Source organism: Jaculus jaculus, chromosome 11 (assembly GCF_020740685.1).
Source record: "Jaculus jaculus isolate mJacJac1 chromosome 11, mJacJac1.mat.Y.cur, whole genome shotgun sequence".
Lineage (NCBI taxonomy): Eukaryota > Metazoa > Chordata > Mammalia > Rodentia > Dipodidae > Jaculus > Jaculus jaculus.
In genome coordinates this window covers 12,957,534-12,977,974 of record NC_059112.1, presented here as the reverse complement: position 1 = coordinate 12,977,974, position 20,441 = coordinate 12,957,534, and the positions used below count along the sequence as shown (strand labels likewise).

Genomic DNA, 20,441 nt, shown 5'->3' with positions numbered 1-20,441 from the left:
ACATTGATTGAGCCCATCCTAGGTCATCATAGGTCACGTTGAGTCCATCCTGGGTCATCATAGGTCACATTGATTGAGCCCATCCTAGGTCATCATAGGTCACGTTGAGTCCATCCTGGGTCATCGTAGGTCACATTGAGTTCATCCTGGGTCATCGTAGGTCACATGGAGTCCATCCTCAGTCATTGTAGGTCACATTGATTGAGCCCATCCTGGGTCATCGTAGGTCACGTTGAGTTCATCCTAGGTCATCGTAGGTCATGTTGAGTTCATCCTGGGTCATCGTAGGTCACATTGATCGAGCCCATCCTGGGTCATTGTAGGTCACGTTGAGTCCATCCTGGGTCATCGTAGGTCACATTGATTGAGTCCATCCTGGGTCATCGTAGGTCAGGTTGAGTTCATCCTGGGTCATCGTAGGTCACATGGAGTCCATCCTGGGTCATCGTAGGTCATGTTGAGTTCATCCTGGGTCATCGTAGGTCACATTGATTGAGTCCATCCTGGGTCATCGTAGGTCAGGTTGAGTTCATCCTGGGTCATCGTAGGTCACATGGAGTCCATCCTGGGTCATCGTAGGTCACATTGATTGAGCCCATCCTAGGTCATCGTAGGTCATGTTGAGTTCATCCTGGGTCATCATAGGTCACATTGAGTCCATCCTGAGTCATCATAGGTCACACTGAGTCCATCCTGGGTCATTGTAGGTCACATTGATTGAGTCCATCCTGGGCCATTGTAGGTCATGTTGAGTTCATCCTGGGTCATCGTAGGTCACATTGAGTCCATCCTGGGTCATCGTAGGTCACGTTGATTGAGCCCACCAAGGCAGGGAAATTACAAGTGAGGCCGCTATTTACATCACAGAGAGAGATGAATTCTGGGGCTCAGCTTACTCTTTTCTTTCTGATCAGTGTGAGCCCCCAACTCATGGAATAGAACCACCCACAGTCAGGGTAGGTTCCCCCCCCCTTAAACCATTCTGGAAACACCCTCTTAGACACACCCCTAGCAGAGGTGATTCTAAATCCAGTCAAGTTCAAGATGAAGGTGGAGGTGTGTACTGAGAGGCCCCTGCAATGCTGAATGGAAGGATGAAGGTGGTCCATGGCTAGGGCGAAGGTCGACTATGGGCAAAAGTCAAAGGCTAATTCTGTCTCCCTTCCCCATGCCAGGATCCACAATACCAGACGGGCAGCCTTGAGAGCCAGCCCTCCCTGGACCAGAACGGGCACCCAGGAGAAGGCAAGCACCTGTGGCACGAGGAAGAACCAGAGCCCCAGGATTCCCGGGAGGAGAAAAGACGCCAAGAGGACTATTGGCGAGAACTGGAGGCCAAATACACGCAGCGAAAGGCAGCAGAGAGGCAACGCCTGGAGGAGCAGAGGCAGCAAGCGCTGGAGAGGAGGCTCTGGGAGGACAGCCGGGGGCAGCAGCTCTTTCAGGAGGAGGCGGCAGAGGTGGAGGAGGAGGAGCTGCAGCTAGAGGCTGCAAAGGAGCTGGGGGAAGGGCAGCAGCGGGGTCTGGAAGAGCAGGGTTGTGGAGCCCCGCAGCAGGGAGGAGGAGAGGAGGAAGAGCCCGTGGAGGCAGAAGGGAGGAGGAGGACGGTGCTGGAGGAGGAGGGGGCCGGCGGGCAGGAGGAGCGGAGGCTGCTGGAGGCCCAAGAAGTGGAACTGCCGGAGCTCGCGAGGCGGCAGGCTGAGAGGCAGCTGCTGGAGGGGCCCGAGCAGGAGGAGCTGGAGGCACCGAGAGCTCAGGCGCAGGGGTCTGAAAGGCTGGAAGAGCCTGGAAAGCAGCGAGAGGAGGAAGGGGAGGAGGAGGAGGACGAGGAGGAGGAGGAGGGAGCTCTGAGCGGGGAAGAGCTGGAAAAACAAGGGGAAACGGAGACGCCGCTGGAACCTCCCAAGGTGGAGAAGGGGGTCTGGGGGGCGCAGCAGGGCCCTGAAGAAGAGCGGCCAGTGCTGGGCCATGTCGCAGACGGGCAGAGCCCACCGCAGAGTGACCTCGAGGAGGAGCCAGGGGAAGGAGGAGGCCTGCAGCCCGCAAGGCAAAGAGAGCAACAGTCGGAGGAAGAGGAGGAGGAGGAGGAGCAGCCGCGGAGCCCCGGGCCTGCCCTTGGTCAGCCGGTGCCCAGGGAAGATGGCAGCCCGGGCGATGGTTCTGCGGACGACGACGGTCACGTGCACAGGGAAGGGACAGACACGGGCCAAGAGACCCCGGCTGCCCCGAAGAAGAAAGATGCCGCCGTGGCCTCGGGCAAGGACCGGAAAGTGGAGGAACTCAGGTGGCAGGAAGTGGACGAGAGGCAGACCATGCCCAGGCCCTACACGTTCCAGGTGTCCTCGGGCGGGAGGCAGATTCTGTTCCCCAAAGTCAACCTGAGCCCCGTGACACCGTGCAAGGACTGGGGCCCGGCCCCTGCCACCCAGGAGCCCAGGGCGCCCCGGGGCGGCACGCTGCCTTCCTCCCTGGGCATCCCGCACACGGCCATCCTGGTGACCGGGGCGCAGCTGTGCGGGCCGGCCGTGAACCTGAGCCAGATCAAGGACACGGCGTGCAAGTCCCTCCTGGGCCTGTCGGAAGACAAGCGGCCCGCCGAGGACGAGCCCCGGGCTGGCGCTGGCAAGGCCCGGGCTCCCCCGGAGTCGGGCCCGGGCGGTGCCACGGCCCTGGCCGAGTGGGCTTCCATCCGCTCGAGGATCCTGAAGACGGCCGATGGAGACAGAGAGCCTCCCCGATCCTCCACCTCCTCCTCTTCCTCCTTCTCCGGGGGCGACGAGCCGGCTCCTCCCCGGGCACGCTGCGACTCGCATTCGCGAGGGAACGTGCGCAGGGCGGCGCCCGCCAACGCCAAGTTCTCCATCGTGCCCGCCTGGCAGAAGTTCTCGGACGGCGGCGGCGGCACCCCCGACGCCACCTCCCAGCAGAGCGCGGACTCGGGGAGCCCGCGGAGGAGATCCTGCCCCGCACCAGCCGAGGACGCAGCACCCCCACCTCCCCCGGCCGGGGCTCAGGAGCCCCCCGAGAGCCCGGACGAGCCCCAGATGCGCCCCGAGCCAGCAGACACCACAGACGGGTGCAAGTTTGCCAAAGACCTCCCATCCTTCCTCGTCCCGAGCCTCCCTTCTCCGCAGAGAACGGCGGCCCACGCGGAGCCCACGAGCGCCCCGGGCAGCGGCTGCCAGCCTGACCCCACGATGCCCGGGGGCGAGGAGAAGACCACGCCCTTCGGGATAAAGCTAAGAAGGACCAACTACTCCTTGCGTTTCCACTGTGACCAGCAGGCTGAGCAGAAGAAGAAGAAGAGACAGAGCAGCGTGGGTGAGAGCATGGACGGGGGGACACCGGCAGCCGTGAGCGTCCGTGCAGAGAAAGAGCCCGAGGGCCTGGTGCCCAAGCACGGCCCGGCTGCCCCCCAGGAGATGAAACCAGCCCCAGGCCCGCGGAGGGACTCTGCTGAGAGTCCTTCGAGTGGTCACCCCGCTCCTGTAGCCCAGCCGGCATGCCCAGCTGGCCAGGCCCCAGCACGAGAGCACGACAGGGCAGCAAGCAAAATGCCACCTCCTATGCAGAAGCCAGCCCTGGCCCCCAAGCCCGCGAGCCAAACGCCACCGTCCTCCCCACTCTCCAAACTGAGCAGGCCCTACTTGGTAGAGCTGCTGGCTAGGAGAGCTGGCAAGGCCGAGGCCGAGCCCAGAGAGCTGCCCGAGGAAGGCCAGGGGCCGAGCAGTGACCCCGTGCAGGCACCCTCACCACCACCCCCAGAGGAGAGGAAGACACAGCAGAGAGATGGGAAGGGCGAGGTGCCAGAAAAGAAACCGGCTTCCCCACCCCTGTCGACCAGCCTGCAAGACAGACCCTCGCTGACGCCTGAGGCAGGAAGAAAAGGTAGATTGGCAACCCCTGCCTCTTCCCGGTTCGCTCACCCATGGGCAGCAGGCAGCTGGGTTAGGACACCTCTGATAAATAGAGACGGGTGTGCCACTTCACAGACAAGCTTACCCACAGTCTCCATGGTCACTTTACATTTTTTTTTAACATTTATTTTAATATTTATCTTGAGAGAGAGAGAGAGAGAATAGGCGTACCAGGGCCTCCTGCCACTGCAAATGAACTCCTCCAGATGCATGTGCCATTTTTGTGCATCAGGTTTTACATGGGTACTGGGGAATCGAACTCCAGGCCATCAGGCTTTGCAAGCCAGCGCCTTTAACCGCTGAGCCGTGTCCATAGCTGCAGGGTCTCAGGGTTGAGATGGCCAGCAGAGATGAGGTGCAGGACTGTAGCCCGAGGGAGGCCGTCCCCACTGTAGGGTGTTTGCTTCTTGGCGGGGCCCAGGTGGGAGTGTTGCTCGGTTCCCTGGTCTGGTATGTTCTACAAGTGATCAGGCCTGTTGTTTTCTGGCCCAGTTTTAACACATTCATGTGTTCAGAGGTTCCCGGTTCACTTTGATTTATTTTTAGGTGGTGCCTTTTTACTTTTTTTTTTTTTTTTAATTTTAGAGAGAGGGTGAGAGAGAGAGAGAATTGGCGCTCCAGGGCCTCCGCTACTGAAATCAAACTCCAGACTCTTGCGCCACCTAGTGGACATGTGCGACCTGGCACTTGCCTCCCCTTTGTGCATCTGGATTACCAGTGGGATCTGGAGAGTTGAACCTGGGTCCTTAGGCTTCGCAGCCATTTCTCCAGCCCCGTTTTCACTTTTATGAATAAGTTACTTGTGGGTCTGTTTCTTGTGGGTGGTGCAGGACGGGTGGGGGTGTCCAAGTGCACAAGTGCATCTGAGTCATTCTGTCTGCATTTGTACTCAGAATGGAGCCGTTGGGAGAACAGGGAGATGTATGGTGGTTTCAAAAAATAGTCTGCTCGCCACATAAAGCCAGACTGGCATTCATTTGCGATGGCAAGAGGCTCTGACACACCCATACACAAACACATGCACACAACAAATTTTTTTTTTCCTTTGGAGGCAAGGCCTCATTCTAAGCCAGGCTGAACTGGAATTCACTATGTAGTCTCAGGGTGGCCTCAAACTCACAGCAATTCTCTTACCTCTGTCTCCCGAGTGCTGGGATTAAAGGTGTGCACCATCATGCCTGGCTGGGGGAAAAAAATTTTTTTTTTTTTTAATGACGCCAAGTATTGCTTTGTGACAAGGCATGGCCTGAAAGCCATTGCTTTCAGTGTTAGAGTAATTTAGAGCAAGCCACAGCCTGATCTCAAGTCTTCCTTATTTTTTAAAAAATTATTTATTTATTTATTTGAGAGTGACAAACACAGAGAGAAAGACAGATAGAGGCAGAGAGAGAGAATGGGCGCACCAGGGCTTCCAGCCTCTGCAAACGTGCGCCCCCTTGTGAATCTGGCTAACGTGGGACCTGGGGAACCAAGCCTCGAACCGGGGTCCTTAGGCTTCACAGGCAAGCGCTTAACCGCTACGCCATCTCTCCAGCCCCTTATTTTTAATTTTAAAGTGTAGAGGTGGTTTTTGTTTGGTTGGAGTTTTTAAAAAATATTTATATATTTAAATATTATATATTATATATACTATATTATTATATATTATATATTTAAATGTTTATATATTTATTTGCAAACAGAGGGCGGGAGTGTAAGGGAGAGAATGGGCACACCAGGGCATCTAGCCACTGCAAATGAACTCCAAATGTATGCACCACTTGGAGCATCTGGCCTTATGTGGGCGCTGGGGAATGGAGCCTGGGCCCTTTGGCTTTGCAGGCAAGTACTGTAAGTGCTAAGTCATCTCTCCTGGTGTGTGTTTCTCTTTACATCTGTTGAGCCACACATTCCTAGGCAGCAGTAGGCTCCAGCCACTCAGGCTCGGCCAAGTGCACCTCTCTGGGTGGAGCTGGCTGGTGCTGTCCCAGGTACCTCTCCCGTTGGCCTCCTTTTTCTGCTCCTTTTCCTTCACATGGTTCAGGATGCTCTCCCGGCTTGTAGAGTGCTTAAAATGCTCAGACACACATCATTCTCTTGGCAAGAATCTTGCCCTTAATTCGCTTGTTTACAACCGTTTGAACAGCGTGCTGGGTCACATGGCAGTCCTCTAGTTTTTGCCATGGTAACACACATGTGGGGCATTCCTGTGCGAACATTCCCTGATGTCTTCAGTACCTCCCTTCTTGTGGATGCTCATATATGTGCCAGAGGAACAACTCCCATGGTTTCTTAGAGGCCCTCCCGCGGCACTGTGGTGCCTGGCATTTTGGTGAATTACTGGAAGATGGTGGTTCCAGTCAACGGGCTGCAAGTCCTTCTTTAAAAAAAAAAAAATTAAAAATATTTTTAATTTTTACTTATTTAGCAAGAGAAAGAGAAAGGCAGATAAAGAGAATGGACATGCCAGAGGACATGCCAGAGCTTCTAGCCACTGGAAACAAACTCCGGACATATGTGCCGCCTCGTGCATCTGGCTTACGTAGGTTCTGGGAAATTGAACCTGGGTCCTTAGGCTTCTCAGGCAAATATACCTTACTGCTAAGCTATCCCTTCAGCCCAGCAAGTCCTTAAATCATCCGCGTGCATGTTTTATTTTCCGCCAGGGGCATATTGATAGCTGCCTGTAGACTCTCCATAATAATTTCTGTTTGTCTTGTGGAAGGAGGGTCCCCTGTTTAGTTTTTACATTAACATTTGTGTTGTTGGCTTTCATGGAATCTACAAAGTCCCCCTCATGGGGTAGTCAGCTCTGTCACTGGCCTATGTCTCTTTCCCAATAAGTAAAGCTCATGTCTTTAAAAGCTATCCCATTGATTATTATCATTTTTTCCCCAAACCCTTACTTCCTCTGTTTTGTTTTGTTTTGTTTTGTTTTGTGTTGTGTTGTGTTGTGTTGTGTTGTTTTGTTTTGTTTTGTTTTGTTTTGTTTTGTTTTGTTTACCAAATATTCAGGTTTTGGGGGAACAGGCTGATAATTGAATTTTTCTTAACACAAAGGGGGGAAAAGCATTTGAAAGCGAGGACCACCCACTGTGTTTGTTGCCCCTTTCACTGGGATCTGGTATTCAACGGCTCTAAGCCAGGGCTGACCAAATTAATTTGAACACCCTGCCAGATCAGACTGCATACTTGTAGAACTACCATTAGCCCAAACCTCCGAGACATCATGTACACTGGAACAAAGCTCATGGAAACCACGGGGATCGGACGTGCATCTGCTTTGCCAGTTATGATGATGTCACCCTATGTTTGCTTGGGACAGCTTCTTGTCACCTTGGATTTCGTTCTTTCTTTTTTCAAGGTAGGGTTTCACTCTAATCCAGGCTGACCTGGAATTCACTATGTAGTCTCAGGGTGGCCTCGAACTCATGACGATCCTCCTACCTCTGCCTCCCAAGTGCTGGGATTAAAGGCGTGCGCCACCACGCCCGGCTGTCTCCACTATTTTTCGACGTTGGTGTTAGTAGTAGTAAATTAAAATTGTAAAGTTTTTTTTTAACATCATTTATCCATCTTGAAAAAGAACATTTAGGTAAAAGGAGGTAGGATATACACTCACCTAATGGTAGAATCTCCCCAGTATGCTAAAAGTGAAAATAAAAAGGCCAGATCTCCCAACTTCCACCCATCCCCCAGCACAACCTTCTAAGCTTCCCTCAGAGTCTTTTCACTTGACCAACAATGATGTGAACTTAGTGAAGGTACGTTAGTCTAGATATTCATTTTTATTTCTAGATTTAAAAGTAGGTAAACAGGGGCTAGAGAGATGGCTTAGCAGTTAAGGCACTTGCCTGTGAAGTCAAAGGACCCATGTTCAATCTCTCTCTCCAGATCTCTTTTAAGCCAGACAAAGGTGAGGGAAATGCAAGGTTGCATATGTCCACTAGGTGGCGCAAGAGTCTGGAGTTCAACTTCAGTGGCTGAGGCCCTGGTGTGCCAATTCTCTCTCTCTCTAAAAATAAAAATAATTTGTCTTACACATTCTCGAAGGCATTCCCACCACCTTTTGGGAGACCACTGACTTACAAAGAAGTATGCCTCCTGGAGGCTGAGGCCAGCAAATATCCACTTTTCTCTCTGGGCTTCCTAAGCGTCTATCCTAACTTTTCCATGCCCTAGAGGTGGATATTTGGTCATCTCATTGGCCAGCCCTTAGTAGGTGGTCCTGTACTTTGGAATATGAGACTATGTGCTATGATTATTTTGTCACAGGCCTTTGGGACGTCTTTGGCTGAAGCCAAAACAGTAATCCCATTGTAGTCCTGGTTAAGATCCTAACCGAAGGCTGCCTAGGAATGTGTGGCACACACTTTTAATACAAGTACTTGCGAGGCAGAGGTAGGAGGATTGCTGAGTTTGAGGTCACCCTGAGACTACCTAGTAAATTCCAGGTCAGCCTGGGCTAGAGTGAGACCCTACCCCCAAAATATAAAATAAAATAAAAAGATCCTAACTGAGCCAGACCTCCTAGACCTTTATACTTTGTATGTTTGTTACTTTCTACTTACTTAATCGTTTGTGCATAAGTTCAAGCCATTCTATCCAAAGTTAATTTCTTGACAAATTTTTTTAAAACTTTATGTCAGATAAAAAAGCATTTGTAGGGCTGGAAAGATGGCTTAGCAGTTCAGGTGCTTGCCTTCAAAGCCTAAGGACTTATTTATGTTTGACTCTCCAGGTCCCACGTAAGCCAGGCACAGTGATGGAAGCGTGCAAGTTTGCACGTGCACACAAGGGGGCGCACACTTCTGGAGTTCCATTACAGTGTCTGGAGGCCCTGGCACACTAATTCTCTCTCTCTCTTTCTCTCTCTCTCTCACACAAAAGGCCAGTCTGTTGGGCTTGCCTCCTAAAAAAACCATCTCTATTTATTGGGTTTTTGTTGTTGTTGTTTGGTGTTTGGTTTTCTGAGGTAGGGTCTCATGCTAGCTCAGGCTGACCTGGAATTCATTAGTCTCAGGGTGGCCTCGAACTCTTGGTCATCCTCCTACCTCTGCCTCCCAGGTGTTGGTATTAAAGATGTGTGCCACCACCCCCGGCTTTATTATTTACTTTAAGGAACTAAATGGCACTGAGGAGTCTGAATTCTCCTGTCATAGACATAGAGCATGGGTGCTGGTCAGGTTTTGAGCTTCTATATGTAAATCCTTGTCATGGATGAACTGGCCATGTTGGATGCCTTAAGTGGAGGGGGCAAAACTTGTCCACCAGCCTCACTAATACTGGCCATATACCTTCTCTGTGACCCCAGAGCGACGCCATGGTAGCAGATACACTTCAGGCATGGCCTCCCCTCGAGGTGGGCTCAGCCGTCTATAAGCTGGATCTGCCCTCCATGTTGTGCCTCTGCGTCCCCACGGCACTGGTCAGTGGGCAGTCCTCATGTCAGCTTGCTGTGTGCGATTTTCTTTCTGACTGTGGCGGACTTCTGCTGGTCTCTGCACTTTCTCTCAGCACTGCAAAAGGAAAAACAAAGAAAGAAAAGGCAAAAATCTGACCCTTTTTGTTGGTTTGTTTTGGCCTCCAGTCTCGATTCCAGCTTGTTTTCCCATTACGTTGTCGTTCTCCTCATCCTGGGGTACAGTATAAAGTCCAAATGGCCGCAAGTGCCCTGTGGTAGCAATCTGGATGGTCAAAGTATAAGCAAGCTTCTACTGAATTCCTAAAGATCAGGACTACATAGTAAGCTCTTCTCTTTGCAAGTAGTAAAAAATTCAGCACTAGGATGATTATCTCTGAAAGTACCTGTTTTGTTTGTTTGTTTGTTTTACTTAAGGGCAAAAAGGAGGGAAACCTTTGTATTGTGGGTATCAATAACAATTACTGCTCTCTTTGGTAATGTGATTAGTATATGCCACACACTATTCTAAATGTTTCAAAAACCAGAATTTCTTCATCTTCTTTCTTCTTGTTTTTCTTTTTTTTTTTAATATTTTTTCTTTTTTTTATTTATTTGGAAGAAGAAGGAGGGGGGGGGAGGAGAAAATGAGAGACGGGGGAGGGAACGGGCATGCCAGGGCCTCTTAATCGCTGCAAATGAACATCTTCATCTGGCTTTATGTGGCATCTTTATCTGGCTTTATGAAACCTGGCCTGTCAGACTTGGCAAGCAAATGCCTTTACCCACTGAGCCATCTCTTCAGCCCCTTCTTGTTGTTTTCCTTTCTTTGTTGACATAGGGCCTTGCCATGTAGTACACCGGCTGATCTTGAGCTCATGGTCAGAAGGCATGGTACTTGCTTGCCGTGGACCAACTTTCACACATGGGTATTGGGCCACAAGCATGAGGTTCCCACTGTTCCCCAGAACCTTGCCCTCAGCTGTGAGAATAAGCAGAGAATCGCCGTTGCTTTTGTCTTCAAGCCCTGAGGTTGCATAGGAGGCTGTTTGGGTAAAAGGTTTCCATTGCTAAAGTTATAAATGTCACCAAAGCAGTGAGCCACATACTTCTGGGTCTCCTGCAAATAAATTTTTACTTACATATTTTATTTTTATTTATTTGACAGAGAAAGGAAGGGGGGAGAGAGAAAGAATGGGCGTGCAGCCCCAATAAACTTTTTTTTTTTTATTTGAGAGCGACAGACACAGAGAGAAAGACAGATAGAGGGAGAGAGAGAGAATGGGCGCGCCAGGGCTTCCAGCCTCTGCAAACGAACTCCAGAGGCGTGCGCCCCCTTGTGCATCTGGCTAACGTGGGACCTGGGGAACCGAGCCTTGAACCTGGGTCCTTAGGCTTCACAGGCAAGCGCTTAACCGCTAAGCCATCTCTCCAGCCCGCCAATAAACTTTTTTAACAGACATTTTAATCAATTTATATTTGTGCCAGGGCCTCCAGCCACTGCAAACGGACTCCAGAGGCATGCACCACCTTGTGCAGCTGGCTTACGTGGGCCCTGGGGAATTGAACCCAGGTCTTTTGGCTTTTGCAGGCGCACGCTTTAACCACTAAGCCATCTCTCCAGCCCTCTAAAGACATTTTTATGTATTTATCTGCCTGTGCCTCTTGCCGCTTGCAACTGAGCCCCAGACGCATGTACCACTTCTCGTGTCTGGCATTCTGTGGGTACTGGGGTCTTGCAAGTGTTGCAAGCAAGTGCCTTTGACCACTGAGCAATCTCCCGAGGGAAAACGCCGACTCTTCCGTTATCCGAGGCGTCGCCTTCTCACCCACGCGGTCCCCTCGGGCACGAGCACGGATTTTACAGAGCTATGCCTGTGCCCCCGGGTTTGCGGGGTAAGGCGCCGCCGGCGTGAAGCCCCTGCGCAGCGCCCTGACCCTCGTCTCTCCCCGCAGAGAAGCCCGTCCTGCAGAGCCGGCACTCGCTGGACGGCGCCAAGCTCGCCGAGAGAGCCGAGACCGCCCAGCCGCTGTGGGTCACCTTAGCCCTGCAGAAGCAGAAGGGGTTTCGCGAGCAGCAAGCGACCCGAGAGGAGCGCAAGCAAGCGCGCGAGGCCAAGCAGGCGGAGAAGGCCTCCAAGGAGCACGTGAGCAGCCTGCCCTGCCCTTGTCGTCTTGACGTCCAAAGCCCGCCTCGCCGGGGTCGCAAGGATGTCGTCACAAAGATACGAGCAGGGGCGGGGTAGCAAAGTCGGTAAACTGAGGCGGGAGAGACGGCTCCGCGCAGGACCTAAGGATTCACGTTGGGCTCTCCAGATCCCACGTAAGCCAGACGCACAAGGCGACACCAGCGCGCAAGGTCTGGAGTTCAAAGGCACTGGCTGAGGCCTTGGTGCGCTAATTCTCTCTCTCACCTGCCTCTTTCTCCCTCCCCCACCCGAATAAATAAATAAAATATTTTTTAAAAAAATCAAGCCAGAGAGTGGGATATGGTGGCGCACACCTTTATTTAATCCCAGCACTCGGGAGGCAGAGGTAGGAGGATCGCTGTGAGTTCGAGACCACCCTGAGACTACTTAGTGAATTCCAAGTCAGCCTGGGCTAGAGTGAGACCCTACCTCGAAAAGACAAAAATAAATAAATGAATAAGCCAAGGCTACTAAGATCTGAGGTAAGGATGAAATAGTTCAGATCCGTCCACGGTTTTAGGCATTCTCCTGAAGACTTAGAATACAGGCCTCAGCCATGTGTGGTTGCACACAGGGGTTTAGTCCCAGCAGTCAGGAGGCAGAGGTAGGAGGATCCCTGTGAGTTCAAGGCCAACCTGAGACTACATACTGAATTCCAGGTCAGGCTGAGGTGAGCTAGAGCAAGACCCTACCTTAAAAACCCCCAAATAAGAAAGAATATATGAAGCTTGGCATGGTAGTTCACACCTTTAATCCCAGTACTCAGGAGGCAGAGGTAGGAGGATCACTGTGAGTTTGAGGCTACCCTGAGGCTACATATTGAATTCTGGGTCAGCCTGGGCTACAGAGAGCCTACCTCAAAAAAAAAAAAAAAAAAGATCAGGGCATGTTGGCACAACGCTTTTAACCCCAGCACTCGGAAGGCAGAGGTAGGAGGAATGCTGTGAGTTTAAGGCCACCCTGAGACTACATAGTGAAGTCCAGGTCAGCCCTACCTAGAGTGAAACCTTACCTCAAAAAACAACAAACAAAAAAAAAAAGGGAAAAAAGACATGAAAGTGAGTTTGAGCTGTGGGCAGAGATGGTCAGGAGCCTTGTTCTGTGGCCTAATTGTAAAACCAGCTTGGCAAGGTTCCCCTTGGATAGTAACCTTCCTTCCTTGGCATATTGGCACCGAGCTGCTCCTTACTGGAGGCCAGGCTTAAACTTTTATTTTATTTTATTTTATTTATTTGAGAGAGAGAAAGAAGCAGATGGAGAGAGAGAGAGAGAATAAGCATGCCAGGGTCTCCGGCCACTGTAAACAAACTCCAGAAACCTGTGCCCCCTTGTGCATCTGGCTTACGTGGGCCCCGGGGAGTCGAACCTGGGTCCTTTAGCTTTGCAGTCAAATGCATGCCTTAACCGCTAAGTCATCTCTCCAGCCCCTGGAGGCCAAGCTCAAACATGTACTGTCCACAGGTACAGGACAACCCTTCCTTGGGGAACAGAGGTTAGGGGCTGTCAGGGGTCATGGAGCCCACAAGGTCAGCCAGTCTTTCCGCGTCGTGGCGGTAATCGTGTTCTCCCTGTCTGTCTGTCCGCCCGAGCAGGTCGGGGTCAGCCCGCAGCCTGGAAGCAGAGCAGCTTCCCTGCAAAAGCCCTGCACGCAGTCGGAGGAGAAGAAGCCTGAAACCGCGGTGTCGAGGCTGCAGCGCAGAGAACAGCTGAAAAAGGCCAACACCCTTCCCACATCCGTGACAGGTAGAGGGAAGGACCATTCCAAGTGACAGCTCTCTCCTGGAGCCGGCTCCCTCCCCACAGCGGAGTAACCAGCACAGCGAGTCAGGCATCACTGGCAGACACACAGGCTGCTCATAACCCTGTTCATAAACTCTTGACGCTGATAAAGCTCATCTAGAGCTGGAGCGATGGCTCAGAGGTGAAGGCGTTTGCCTGCAAAGCCTAACGACCCGGGTTTGATTCCCCAGCACCCACGTAAAGCCAGATGTACAAAGTGGTGCATACATCTGGAGTTTATTTGCAATGGATGAAGGCCCAGGCATGCCCATTCTCTCTTTCTCCTCTGTCTCTGTCTCCCTCTGTGTGTCTCTCTGCTTGCAGATAACTAAACTTTAAAGGCCACCAGGAACACTTCCCTGCTACCAGTGGTCAGGTGGTGAAATGTCCCAACAGTCAGCTCTTCAGGGAAGAGGGCAGAAACATCTTCCATAATGGAAATACTTAAAAATAGTTTTTGGGTCTTTTTTTTATTTATTTAAGAGAGGATGTGAGAGAGCAAGAGGCACATAGAGAGAGAGAAAGGGCATTCCAGGGCCTCTAGCCACTGCAAATGAACTCCAGACGTATGGGCCACCCTGTGCATCTGACTTTACATAGTACTGGGGAATCAAAATCAGGTTCTTAGGCTTTGCAGACAAGCACCTTAATCGCTGAGCCAGGAAATACTTAAAAACGAAACAAAAACCACCTTTTTCTTTTTGAGGTAAGGTCTCACCCTAGCCCAGGCTTAACTGGATTCACTATGTAGTTTTAGGCTGACCTTGAACTTAGGGTTATCTTCCCACCTCTGCCTTCCAAAGTACTGGGATTAAAGGTGTGCACCACCATGCCCATCTTAAAAAAAAAATTATTGACAACTTTCTAAGACAATAAACAATGATAATCCCCCCCACCTTCATTTTTCCCCTCCCAAATCCAACCTCCGTTGCACTGAATACATTCTTCTTTCCAATTACTCTCTCTCTCTCTCTCTTTTTGGTTTGTCAAGGAAGGGTCTCACTCTAGCTCAGGCTGACCTGGAATTCACTATGTAGTGTCAGGGTGGCCTCAAACTCAAATTTTTTATTTGAGAGGGACTGGGCATGCCTCTAGCCACTGCGAACAAATTCCAGATGCATGCACCATTTTGTGCATCTGGCTTACATAGATATTGGGGAATTGAACCTGGGTCCTTTGGCTTCACAGGCAAGTGCCTTGGCCACTAAACCATCTCTCCATCTCCACAACATTTTTTTTTTTTATTTTGGTTTTTCAAGGCAGGGTCTCACTCTAGTGAGACCATAATTTGTTACATATATTCAATGGATCTGTTTACAACATTGTAACTATAGAGCACAATCTATTCTATTCTCTAAAAATGCTGAGTAGGGACTGGAAAGATGGCTTAGTGGTTAAGGCACTTGCCTGTGAAGCCAGAGGACCCAAGTTTGATGCCACAGGGCCCACATAAGCCAGATAAACAAGGTAGCACATGTCTCTAGAAGTCATTTTCAGTGGTTGAAGACCCTGGTGCTTCCATTCTCTCAGTCTCTCTCTCTGCATCTTTCTCTCAAGTAAATCAAAATAAAAAATAAATATTTTTAAAAATTCAGAGTACAGTGTGTTGTGAACAACACGTTAACTAGATGTAGCCATTTATATTTCAAAATATTACTTCAGAGCTGGAGAGATGGATTAGTGGTTAAGGTGTTTGCCTGCAAAGTCTAAGGACCCAGGTTCAATTCCCCAGTACCCATGTAAACCAAATGCACAAGGTAGCACATGTGTCTGGAGTTTATTTACAGCAGCTAAAGGCCCTGGTGTGTGCATTCTCTCTCTGCCTTTGTTTCTCTCTGTCTCAAATAAGTAAATAAGTGTTTTGTGTTGTTTTTTTTTTAATTACTTCAGGGCTGGAGAGATGGCTCAGAGGTTCAAGTGCTTGCATGCAAAGCCAGAATACCTAAATTCAATTCCCAGGACCCATGGGAGCCAGATGCACAAGGGGGCACGCACATCTGGAGTTCATTTGCAGTGGCTGGAGGCCCTGGTGTGCCTATTCTCTCTCTCTCTCAAATAAATAAAAACGTATTTTAAAAATTACTTCATATGGTCAGTATATGATTCTGCTGACTAAAAACTTTGTTTTTAATGTTGCTCTTATTTCTTTCTCTTTTCCTGCACACCACAATCCAGTGGAGATATCGGATTCAGCGCCCCCAGCACCGCTGGTGAAAGAAGTCACCAAGAGATTCTCTACGCCAGACGCTGCCCCTGTGTCCACAGAACCAGCCTGGTTGGCTTTGGCCAAAAGAAAAGCAAAGGCTTGGAGCGACTGTCCACAGATCATCAAGTAGAGTGACTCTTTCCCCTTCCTGTCACCGCCAGCCACCGGCTCTTCTCTTGCCCTTTTTATTTATTTATTTTTTATATGAGGTAAAGAAACCAAGCTAGGGAAAAAAGAAGCATGTTTTATAGGCTCTAAAATAATGTTTAGAAAGTGAGCAGATGGTGTTCATTGTAAAGAGTGTATTTGCACAACCCTGGGTCCTGGTGCCTTGAGCCCTCCCTACCACCCCTCCCCCCCCCCCACTTCTCAAGAGTTCCGTCCAAGGGACCACAGGAAGCAACATCGCCAGGCCAAGAGCTCCTGGGGAGCCCACCGTGCCCTTGCACACGCCCTTCCACACACATGCACACCCACACACCATTCAGAGCATGTACTTTTGCCAATCTTTGTCATGATTTTTTTTTCTTTATTCTCTAATTTCTTCTGTCCAGCATATTTACCCTGTTTGAGTATGTGATGGCGAAAAGATCATATATAGATTAAACAAGAATGTCCATTCTCCTGAGTGCAGTTAACTGGAAAAAAAATAATAATAATAATAATAATAAGGGAAAGTCTGGCTCCTGACTCTGTCCCTGTGTCTGATTTTCACGAGATTTCCCCACCTTGAAGGAAAAGGTGAACCCATTCACACGCCACACTGGGTCCACGCTGTGATCAGTGTAACATGGGTCCTTGCAGACCAGGGCCCTCCTTAGGGACACGGGGACTATTTGAGCTAGCTGATTCCCGGGAAGCATTGCTGATTTACTATGATGATGACGGAGTCACATGTTTCCTTTTCTGCCTTCAAGAACCTCCACATGGCGCAGTGACTCTTTAACACGTCTGGACTGCCTTCCAGACCAAGTCCCAGGGTTTACGAGGGCAGGGCCTGGAATAGATAGCAAAACTCTTGAAATGAATTCTCATGTAAACCAAACGGTAAGGACCTTGGGATATAATTATTCTAGTGTAAACTTGTTTTATTTATTTATTTATTTTTACACTATGAAGGGGAGGCTTATTCACCCAAAGAAGCAAAAGGTAAGACAGGAAAACATAATAAAACAGCCATGCAAACCAGCCCCATAGGTAAGACGGTCCAGGCTGTTTACTCTGCATGCCTCTGAAAATCCCCTTTGGTCTTTAGGGAAACGTTCTTAACAAGAAGCCAAGATTTGTAGCTTACTTGTACGAAGGCCTTCCTGTGGAATGTTTTGGTTTTTTTCTTTTTCTGTTTCTTTTTCTTTTTCTTTTTCAGGCAAGCGCCTTAACCGCTGAGCCATCTCTCCAGCCCTACGTTTTTCTTCTTTCCTTTAATTTGGAGCCAAATGCTCCACGGCACTTACACTTAGAGCATTCACCTCGCTACCTTGAAAAAAAGCATCTCAGAGTCTGAAGTGGCCTTGTTATTAATCACACACATGCGCATACAAAGGGAGCTGGTGGTTTCAAAGCCACAGGCTTTACTTTTATTCTTCTAGATTTTCTTGACATGGAACTAGGCAGACCAGCAAACCCCTCCTCGCCACTGGCACTGTGCTCTATGGTGTCAGCAGCACATGTCTCTTTCCTTAGATTCTCACTCTGAAACATAGGTGCGAATTCTCTGCCCAGTGCAAGGGGAGAATTACATCCTTTTTCATCTCCTACAAAAAAACGTGTTTTATTTTATAGCTTCCATCACAACTTCCCTTGATGCTTTACTCAATATGCAATGTGCTGTTGTTTTACGTACCTTAGAGGACGACAGGAATGCCATTTACCATTTAAAAACCATTTTCTTTCTACGAACAGTGGCTCAGCTTTGTGAAGCAGCTAGCTCGTATGGTTAAGTGGATAGCTATACTACTGCAAGTTGGATTTAATATTATATATACTGGACCTCCAGACTGTTAAGAATCAATGTAACTTTTTTTTTTTTTTACTGCTATTGTAAGCGATTAATACTCCACTGCACGTTTTCCCACTGATGTTCATTTCTAAATCTTATATATACAGTTGTTAGTTCAACGGTGTCCTCACGAATGTGACACTTTTTAATGGGAATCTTTCCACCCAGAGCCCTGGAATTACAATGCTACAGTAATTCCTCCAGGTTGACTTTCCCTTTCATGCTGCAGCTTTGGACAGTATCATGGTCATAGCAGGAAACAGGCGAGGAAATAGACAATGAAGAGTAAGGCCGGCGTGGTGGCGCTCGCCTTTAATCCCAGCACGTGGGAGGCTAAGATAAAGGGATCGCTGTGAGTTCGAGGCCACCATGAGACGGCATGGTGAATTCCAGGTCAGCCTGGGCTAGAGTGAGACCCTACTTTGAAAAAAGAAAAGAAAGAAAAGAAAGGAGAAAGATAGAAAGAGAAAGGAAGAAAGAAGGAAAGGAAGGAAGGAAGAGAGAAAAGGGAAGAGGGAGAGAGTACACGAATCTTGAGCGGCTCAATACCACGGAGCCCTCTACAGTACAGAAATGGCTTTAAAAAGTCCCACCAACATCTTTGAGAGAAGGCTCGACTGGGGAAAGGGCAGTCATGGTACTTCCAAGAATTCTAAAGGTACATGATTAACATTTCCTTTACAAATCACCCCAAATTTGCACTAAAAATACCAATGAAGTGTTACTTTGCTTTAGTTATGTTGCTGTCTTTCCTGAGCAACAAACTATGGGGAGATTCTGGGAAAACGTAAAAAGTTCAAGACATTTTTTAAATGAATGATAGCTATATTCACTACACAATCTTTCTTTTTTATTTAAATATACTCCTCCTGGTGATAGATGATTAACCTGTCTGTTCATAGACGTGTATATGAAACTAGAGTTTTTGTTTACTTTAAAATTTTTTCAAGTGCAATTGTTTCTTACGCAAACATTACTGATTACCATTAAATTATTATTGTAGCCAGTTATCTGCAAGTGTATAGTATATGTCTTCATTGTCCCTTCTCGTGATGTTTAGTTTGCTTATTTTACAGCAGAAACATTAGCTACAAGTGTCTTGCAATATTTTTACCAACAATAAAATTAAGTAGAGATTTAATGAAAAACCTTAGTGTGATTTTGATATTATTTGAGATTTGGGTTGTACACAGTTTGAATGTAAAATGTTCATTATTGAAGGGATAAGATCTTTCAATAAAAAAATACTGATGAGATCTTTGGCACTTGCTGGGACTTTCCTTTTTTAACTGAAATTTTTGCTAACCAGTTTCTGTCTATGAGCAACCTCATATTTACAAAAGCTTTTGGTGAGCAAGAATAATCTCAAGTGTTTTATATGGTACTCTGCTGTATTTTTCATGAGATGTTTTGGAGAAAAGTAATGAACAAATGTTTATCTCAATTCTACATTGAAAATGAGAGGTCACACATAAGCCAGATGCATAAGGTGGCGCTTGCATCTAGAGTTTGCAGCAGCTAGAGGTCCTGGTGCACCCATTCTTTCTCTGTCTTTCTCTCTCTGTCTGTCTCTTTCTCTCAAATAAATACATAAATTTTTTTTTTAATTTTAAAGAAAATGAGAGGTCAGCTGGGCATGATGCCACACACCTATTTTTTTTCTTAATTTGTATTAACATTTTCCATGATTATAAAAAATATCCCATGGTAATACCCCCCCAACTTTTCCCTTTGAAATTCCATTCTCCATCATATCCCCTCCCCATCTCAATCATTTTACTTACATATATACAATACCAACCTATTAATTACTCTCCTCCCTTCCTTTCTCTTCCTTTTATATCTCCTTTTTAACTTACTGGCCTCTGCAACTGAGTTTTTTCTTTCTCACACAGAAGCCCAATCATCTGTAGCTAGGATCCACATATGAGGGAGAATATGTGGCACTTGGCTTTCTGGGCCTGGGTTACCTCACTTAGTATAATCCTTTCCAGATCCATCCATTTTTCTGCAAACTTCATAACTTCATTTTTCTTTACCGCTAAATAGAACTCCATTGTATAAATGTGCCATATCTTCATTATCCACTCATCAGTTGAGGGACATCTAGGCTGGTTCCATTTCCCAACTATTATAAATTGAGCAGCAATAAACATGGTTGAGCACGTACTTCTAAGGAAATGAGTTGAGTCCTTAGGATATATGCCTAGGAGTGCTATAGCTGGGTCATATGGTAGATCAATCTTTAGCTGTTTTAGGAACCTCCACACTGATTTCCACAATGGCTGGACCAGATTGCATTCCCACCAACAGTGTAGAAGGGTTCCTCTTTTTCCATATTCCTGCCAACATTTATGATCATTTGTTTTCATGATGGTAGCCAATTTGAGAGGAGTGAGATGGAATCTCAATGTAGTTTTAATATGCATTTCCTTGATGACTAATGATGTAGAACATTTTTTTAGATGCTTATATGCCATTTGTATTTCTTCCTTTGATAACTCTCTATTTAGCTCTGTAGCCCACTTTTTGATTGGCTTGTTTGATTCCTCATTAGTTAACTTTTTAAATTCTTTGTATATCCTAGATATTAATCCTCTATCAGATATATAGCTGGCGAAGATTTTTTCCCATTCTGGAGGTTGCCTCTTTGCTTTATTCACAGTGTCCTTTGCAGTGCAAAATCTTTGTTAATTTCATGAGGTTCCAGTGATTAATCTGTGGTTTTATTGCCTGAGCCATTGGGGTTGGATTCAGAAAGTCGTTGCCAAGACCAATATGTTGAAGGGTTTCCCCTACTTTTTCCTCTAGCAGTTTTAGTTTTTGGTCTGATGTTAAGGTCTTTAATCCATTTGGACTTAATTCTTGGCATGGAGAGAGAAGGATCCATTTTCATCCTTCTACAGATACTGTCGCGAGCATTCTCAAAGATGATTGGTTGAGAGGATTCCGCCCACGAAGGTCAATAATA

General features: G+C 48.1%; 1 protein-coding gene across 3 annotated transcripts in view; it reads left to right on the top strand.

Moving 5' to 3' along the window:
• Positions 1-18,726, top strand: part of Cracd (capping protein inhibiting regulator of actin dynamics) — a 138,221-nt gene extending 119,495 nt beyond the window's left edge. For all 3 annotated transcript variants that reach the window (XM_045161537.1, XM_045161536.1, XM_045161534.1), the window contains 4 exons: positions 1,176-3,888; positions 11,254-11,444; positions 13,079-13,229; positions 15,441-18,726. In XM_045161537.1, the coding sequence (XP_045017472.1) occupies positions 1,176-3,888; positions 11,254-11,444; positions 13,079-13,229; positions 15,441-15,601 (3,216 nt within the window). In that variant the 3' untranslated portion in view covers positions 15,602-18,726. The remainder of the gene's footprint in view (positions 1-1,175; positions 3,889-11,253; positions 11,445-13,078; positions 13,230-15,440) is intronic.
• The last annotated feature ends 1,715 nt before the right edge of the window (positions 18,727-20,441 follow it).